This window comes from Saccostrea echinata, unplaced genomic scaffold, assembly GCF_033153115.1.
Source record: "Saccostrea echinata isolate AGI-Se365-2 ecotype Australia unplaced genomic scaffold, CSIRO_AGI_Sech_v1 ptg000054l, whole genome shotgun sequence".
In the NCBI taxonomy this organism is placed as follows: domain Eukaryota; kingdom Metazoa; phylum Mollusca; class Bivalvia; order Ostreida; family Ostreidae; genus Saccostrea; species Saccostrea echinata.
Genome location: NW_026889803.1, coordinates 5,052,778 through 5,060,945, shown reverse-complemented (window position 1 = coordinate 5,060,945; position 8,168 = coordinate 5,052,778). Strand labels below are relative to the sequence as shown.

General features: G+C 32.3%; 1 protein-coding gene across 1 annotated transcript; it reads left to right on the top strand.

Moving 5' to 3' along the window:
• Positions 1 to 7,126: 7,126 nt before the first annotated feature.
• LOC133172334 (uncharacterized) lies at positions 7,127 to 7,879 on the top strand. Its single transcript, XM_061307195.1, has one exon. It carries the CDS (start codon positions 7,127 to 7,129, stop codon positions 7,877 to 7,879), a length of 753 nt encoding a protein of 250 aa, XP_061163179.1.
• Positions 7,880 to 8,168: the final 289 nt, after the last annotated feature.

Here is an 8,168-nt window from a genome sequence, read left to right as displayed (position 1 = left end):
ATCCTGGTGTGACATCTGTATCTTTATAAGCTGTTAAAAGTACGTGTTTGTGCACAGGTTAAACTTAATAATCCATAATAAAACAATTTCTTTTAATTTATATTGACATTTCTTGGCATTTTATATTTTACATGGTCATTTCAAAAATATCTTCCGTACAGATTTTGCTTCTGCCGACATTTCCTTGTATTTGAAAAATTGAATCCTTCCTGGGAAATGTAGGGTTATTAGTTTTTCTAAGTATAATTTACATTAGATAGGCTGAATTAATAAATTAAAAGAAAGACATGCACAGCACATAACATTGTTTTTTTAATACATATGTAATTATAAAAAACAGATTAAATTATGTCGGGTTGCCTCCAGTTTCACCATTAAATGTCTCAACCCAATTTTACTTTATTTTTGTGCCACAGCATATTCCAAAAGTGGTGTAGATGAAATTTGGATTCTCAAAAATTTCAAGAAACTTTTAGAACATTTGAAAAATGACACATTTATTTTCAAACGTCAGCAACATCATAACGTATGACTTTCTCATACTTTTTACAACAATTCCTCACGATAAATTAAAAACTAGCCTTTTTGATATCATACACAACTGCTTCTTCAATAAAAATGGAAGTCCGAAATTTTCATATTTTGTGAAAGGTGAACAAAATCATTTTGTAAAAAATGTCTCTCTGATTCTACACCAAAACTACTTTGAGGTTGATCTAAAAAGGATGCTGGAGTTCCTCATTTACAACATTAGGTAGTCTTTGAAAACCAGGTATTCCAACAATCTATTGGAATTTCGGCGGGCACTAATTGTGTTCCTTTATTAGCCAACTTGTTTTTAGCTCACCTGAGCCGAAGGCTCAAGTGAGCTTTTCTGATCAAAGAGTGTCCGGCGTCCGTCTTTCGTCTGTAAACTATTCACATTTTCGACTTCTCAATGAAATATGAAAAATCGAACAGTTTTCAAGCTTAAAGTCCATTTAGACAATACAAATCAGGAGCAGAGCAAACGCAGATCTCCCAAAACATCAGAGGTGGGATCAGATGCCAAAGTGGAGTGATCTCTTAAAGTACTTTTACGTCATACTCTGAAAATTATATCAATGGAGAAGAACCCTGTCAAATTGTCAGGATTTATTTCAATATAGTAGAATATAGAAGAATAAAGGTAAGTTCATTAGCTAAATGTTATGAAATTAATGTTAGTAACTAAATTTATATAATACAAATACACCTTTTTTGTTTATGCATTAAAAAAAATACATATCTACCGAAAATGGCGAGGATAGGTTTGTCGTGCTAGAATGGACAATTCATCACCGAAACAAACCTGCATGGAGCTTGGCACCTGATGAGAGTTCCCTCACAAAATTACTGGCATTTTAGCCGATATCTTTGGCATTTTGGCATCTTTTATAATATGTATGCTATAGCACAAACCCAAAATTTCTAAATTTCATTTGGCTTAACTCCTAGTCGTTTTCTTGTTTAAAATTTTGCTTTTTGTTCACACACACACACCCTCACACACACACACACACCCTCACACACACAAATAATTTGCTAATATTCAAACTAGAATTTCTGTATGCTTATTGAACTACTTGTATGTACAGAATTATTGCTAATTGAAAACATACGAAATCTACATGTATTGTTTTACCCGAGTAAGCAGTACTTCAGTATACTAAGTAAATTTTTTACGGTATTGCAAGCTTTTTGTTTAATTTAAAATTAAATATATAATTATATCACACCCTTCCAAATATGCATTTAATTAAATTAATTTTTTTACCCCCCCCCCTTTCATTTCATTTTGTGTTAAATCTATAATTTATGTTCTACAATTATTGAAAGAAAAACACCCCTTTTTGGTTACTTTTACTTTGGTTTGCAATTTTATCTCAACCCTCATCTTTATTTTCTCAATTTCGTAAATTGACATATATATATCCATGTATGGTCGGTCACCAAAAAGAAAAAGAAAAAAAAAAGGAAAAAAAAAGATTGCTTCACTTTCCTCGGCTGGGTAACACGGTAGTTATTTATTAATTTATCATTTATTTTTCAAAAATAATAAGTAGATTTACTACGTATATCTACACGATCATACAGAGGTCCGTTCATCTTTACTTCACGTAATAAGTGTTGAGAGGGAACGGAGCTTTTGAAGCTGGAAGAAAATTTGTACCATGAGTAATTGTTATAGTTTTGGGATGAATTTCATTATGTTTATGAATGTGCTTAGTCCTTAACCAACAGGCAAAAGTTTTGTAGAAATCTCAACATCCTGAAGTTTGAACTACGCAGTACAGTTAAGGTGCGCAATGGAAATATCGGCAATTTTTTATGATACAAAATATATTCTTTTCCAGGATGGCGATTCTTTTTAGTACTTTACTAATATCGAACAAATGTAATTATGGCTATTAACTACATATTGAGGACGAATAGATTTTCTATCTAGACTTGTCACGTGATGTGACAGTCACGTGATTTTAGCACAGATACTTGCAGTATTGAGGTCACCTATAAATTTCAATAGTCAGGGGATAACCAAATTAAAAATTTATGTTTAATTCATAATTATTTTCAACACTCTTTGGAGTTTGTGAAAAGTGCTGCGATCCTATATAGATTCTACTATTCCATTGTTAAAATCATTTTTGTATGAGCGCATACTGAATTTTTTGCTTGTCAGCTTCACTAAATATAGGAATAATTAATTCAGTTTCAAGATTTCAACAGGATCGCAGCACTTTTCAAATAGCTTAATACTTCTAGAGTTTATGATTAAAAACTTGTAATGATCAATTGAGGATATGCCCTTGCACTAGATCGAATTATTACGACCCTTAGATTATCCTCCAATGTACATGAATACAAATATATGGCAATATCCGTTAATTAGGAAATGTACGGAAAATATATGAATAAAATCATAAAAAAGACAATGCTTTCAAATAAGTGGCCTCTTAAAAATCTGCAAATAATATTTTATTTAATTATAAAATACATCTCTTTGTTGTGAAAATATTACTTGATACACTGCATACAAACTGCGTCAAGTTTTACGGAATGACATCATATCGACAAGTGCAGTGCGATCAGTGACTTGTTTAAACCATGCTATGTGGGATCTAACTAACGACAAAAAACGCATGTTATAATAAGTTTTATGTACTAGTAGTTTTATTTTTTTACTACAGATTAAAATCGCAATTCACTTCATTTTTTGGTATTTCTAAGGATTGATAATTTTGTGTGATGTCATAGGTAATATTCCCGTAAAAATTAGGCCCCGCCTCCTTTATATAGTCTTAACTGTGCTGCGTAATGAACACAAACAATTGCAATGTAGAAATAGTAAAATCCTCGTCATTCATTTTATAAGATTTCAAAGCTGTCTGTTCTTCCTGAAACTTTTATTACTGATTGTGTGTTTACTTTTTTGTTTATTTTGACCTTCACCTGTGATTTGTGTTAATATGTGTGTAAACTTGTATATATTACGTTCCTCATGTACCAGTAACATATGGGCATGTTCATGTAGCTACACGTTGTATCTTAAGACTAAGAATGTCTCAGATTACTCGTAAAACACATCTCTATTCCAAGATAATTTCCTGAAGGCATCCTAACTTAAAAATCTTTAAAAATGTAATATGTAATACAGTGTAAATCTTATGCGGTACCAATTTGATGCACCAGATGCGCATTTCGACAAATTATGTCTCTTCAGTGATGCTCATGCCGAAACGTTGGAAATCCGAAAAATTTAAATAAAAAACTTTGAAGAGCTGAAAAAAGGGGCTGCCAAAGACTGGGGCCAAATAAAGGTACGTCGAAGGTATACTGTGAATGTATCATCGAAAATTTTGTCACAATAATAAAAAAAGTTGGAACCTGACGCACCCCTCACCCTCGAAATAGATAGTTTTTCGATTTTTTGATTAATTTTCAGGGGGGGGGGGGTCCTTTCTCTTTTCTCGTGCTTGTCAATTCTCCTTTTCTTCACGTATATGTGTTGTCAAATACAATTTGTTTTTGATCACCCGCTCCCTCCACCGATGTCTGATTATACATAAACACGATTACCTGAACATGTCTTAAGAAGGATCTTAGATTCATGAACATTCCCAATGGCTACTGATTTAATAATAAATAAAGGTACATCATGAAAGTGAAAAATCTGCGAATGATAATCTCTTAGCGAGAATATGTTTAGTAGGTAATTGTAAATGTCATCATGGTGCCTATGAAAAATTAATTTAGGTAATAGTAGATATCCCACTTACGACAAATTGCATTATCTATTAAATACCGTAATCTCCCAAGTGGATTCTTGGACTTAAGAATTTTCCATTATTTCAACTTTCACATGGCATTTTACTAAATCAAGCAATTTTTATGAGAGATTGTCAGTTATAATTTATACTTTATTTAATGAAATTATTATGTATAGCAACTTAAATTCAGCGCTACATGTACCTAACTGCACAAATAGATCTTTACATGCTTGTTATTTCTAACATATCTTAGACCATGAAAAACAACCTCCCTAAACACATTTGTAAAGAAAACTTCAACGGACGTCATTATAATGAAGTACGAGGGGTGATCAAAAAGTTCGCGAACTATCTCTATATTTAAAAAGCCACAGATCAGAATGAAATTTGGCACACATATAGTCATACACATGTTCTATAAATAGCAGACATTAAATAATGATTTGCTCCGTGTTTGTGACTTTACAATGTGAAAATGACGTCAGTATGTAGGTCACGTCTTTTTCTAGTTAAATATCCAAATATGAAACAGATGTGTCAGAATCCGTGGTATCTTTTACTTCAAGCTCACAAGGATACATCGTGTCGACATATGATAAGATCGATTTAATGTAAAGATGTTAAAAAAGGGGGAAAAAACCTAGGATGTGCAAGATAATCTGAAGACATCAAACAAATTGTTCATTTTTTAAATATTGGATATGGGCACCTACATGCTATTTCTGCAGACAATCTATAGAGGAGTCGACTGTCAAATAAGACAGAGAACGATCCTTATATGTCCATTAGTTTGTCTTACCCGAGTTTATTAAAAGATGCCTTTAAATAATCTGTTAATTCTTTCCTCTGTCAATATTTTTTATAATTATTGATAACATTTGTCCTAAAACATCAGCAAGTTTTAACGAGGTTCGCTCCTGAGCTTTTGAGCAGATTTATATCTTAACCTATATTTTAAAAATTCTGCATAATGTTTTAATTCTTGCAATAAAATTGGATTCTACAATGCCAATTAAACTATATTCAGTTAAAACTCCATGATTAAATTCCATACCAAAAGCATTAAGTGAGGAACTATATTTTGTGGCGGAAGGTTTTTTTTAAGAAGAAAATGATAATTTTTTCTCTTTCGAAGTATTTAAAGTATGTTAAGTTTGGATTCCTATTTTTACATACAGTCTACACAAAGAGTTATTTTGTGCAGTGAACTGTTTTATACTGGTCCTAAATTATATATTAGATAAACTGTCATGAATTCTATCATCATATTTGATAAATATAGCAAATATGCTTAAAATTAGCACTATTTTAGTAATATCTAAAAATTAACATCACAGACCCCCACTTTTTATTTTCTTTTCTGAATACATAAGATACTTTGAACCATTCTTCTTAATTTCAGTAAAATGTCATTACTTTCAAATGATTTTTTTGGTGTTAAAGTTCTAAATCCAGGAAAATAAATTTTTTTAGTGCAAAAAGGTCAAATAATTGAACATGCGGAGTAATTTCAAATTTTTTTTCATTGTCACAAATTTTAATGTGTCTATTCAAGATGAAATAGGACTGTGTTTGTTCCCATAATTTATTTGAATAAAAATTATTGGAGGAAAAACTTTACAAATTGATTTATGTGTAAGACGTATTTACAGTGCAAAAAGGTCAAACTAAATGCTCTGTACCGCCAAAAGAAGCGCATTGACCCCCAATTTTTGTTTTGATTCTTAATTAAGCTATGTGTATAAATTCTAAAAATATACTTGGTAAAACATTCTCATTACTTTTGATGGCAGGATCCAACCTCCTTAACTCTCATAAATTGATAGTGTTCTATCTCTTTAAAAACAGTTTTTTAAACTGCAGTAATGGATCATGCACCGTATAAAAAATCTTTTAGTAGTGCATGTTTTTTATTCCTCAAAGAAATAATATTTTAAAAAAGATACTGGTCAGTTTTGCTGAAGGATATATTTTTTAAGCAAGCACCTGTCAAACATAAAATTCATTTCTGTAAAGTACGCACACCTTTGTATTTGTTGATAAAAATTAATGTTGGGAAGTTAACAAAATGTGAAGTTTAGAGCAGAGGGTCATTACTTCTTAAAAGATTTTCCTTTTCTCGATCACAAAAGAATAGGAGTATTAGCCCCTCTCTCTCTCTCTCGATCGATCGACATACTTATACCCTTATTTCTTTTGATTTTTGCTGAAAAATTTTATTCGATTATATATAAAACTTTTTAAAATTTTAAGATAAACACAGCATAAGGTTTTATCTATCGCCACACGGCAAGAATGTTGCCGATATCTTTACAACGTTACTTTTACTCATTTTCAGATCAGCCGCATATCTCACGTGCTTCTGTTTAATAATCTTTACTGCCATTTTCCTATAAACCGTCTTGTTTTGAGTTTGAGCATTAAATCTTTTGAACTTTTCCTAATGTCATTTCTAAATTAATTCTTTTTTGCGTGAGTAATTAAATCACGTGACTAATGGCCAGTGTGGTCACGGTCTAATTTCGAGGAGGGTTTAAGTCAATTTGTGCTGGAAAGACAAATCTGTGATTCCCTTAACTTTGCAGAGGTGTTTATTTTCTGCTTAAAGCACAGTTCTGTGGTAATTTTGAAGTTTTTGTGTGTGATTTGGAAGTTAAACATTTAAAGAAATAATGCCATTTCAAAACAGCAAGGATGAGAACAGTTCACGCAGTAATCCTACCCTCTCGTCAGAAGTCAGTGGGGCGTCATTTCAGATATCCGGTATCCACGATAGCCCTCGGACAATTACCGGTAAATTGGACAGTATAAACATTTTGCAATAATCTGTAAATAACATGAACAGAGATCTATGGGATGAAGATAGCCTAGACGATCGTATTAAATACATTGGCCAACAGCACGAGGATAATGTTGGAGAAATTGAAACTTTGAGATTGGAAAATAATTATTTGCGAAAAGAACTCGAGGTCTTAAAATCTATCGTAATCAATCTAGATAGAAGGGTCAGCCACCAGGAGAATGAAATAGTGGACCTTAGAGGTAGATCCATGAGGGACAATATCCTTGTGCATAATTTAGCTGAGGAAGAGCAGGAAGATCTAAGTACAAAAGTGAGTGAGCTGATCAAAGAGCATTTAAATTTGGATGTTAGCTTTATCAGGATTCACAGAAATGGTCAGAGATCAACGGGAAACTCTAGGCCTAGGTCAATTACGGGGAAATTACATAATTATAGTGACAAAGATCTTATTCTCCAAGCGATGAGCCAAAAGAGAGAAGATGGCACCACTGACAACATGCCGTTTTATATCACACCGCAGACTCCTCTGCAAATTAATGAAAATAAAAAGAAACTGCAAGAGATGAATGCTAAGTATAGAGAGGAAAATGTGAAAACAAAGATTGTGGGGAACAAGCTCGTATTCCCGAATGGATCTGTGTACCGGGATAAGGTTCTACCACCAAGAGCCGAGGACCTCCTGATGCTCGACAGAGAAGAAATTGAGGAACTAGAAGAAGTTGATGTTAATAAGAGTGATACGGTTGGCATGGCAGGCATTTGGGACCCCGTCGCTTTGAAATTATGAGTGAACTTGTCAAAAAAGCGGTTAGACACACTTACTAAATATTTTACATTGAAAAAAAAAAACAGTAAATAGAAATCTTGTACAATTTGTAAAAGTTAAATTTCTATTTTTCCTTCCTTATCTCTCTTTTTTTTCTTCTTCTTCTAAGATTATTTTTTAAGACTATTGCATTTATTAATTTTCCGGAAAAACATACGTTAACCATACATACTCATGTTTTACTCGGCAATATTCGTTTCCGATATTAATTGTTTTGGGAATTACCATTGCTTTTTTGAGGTAAATACAG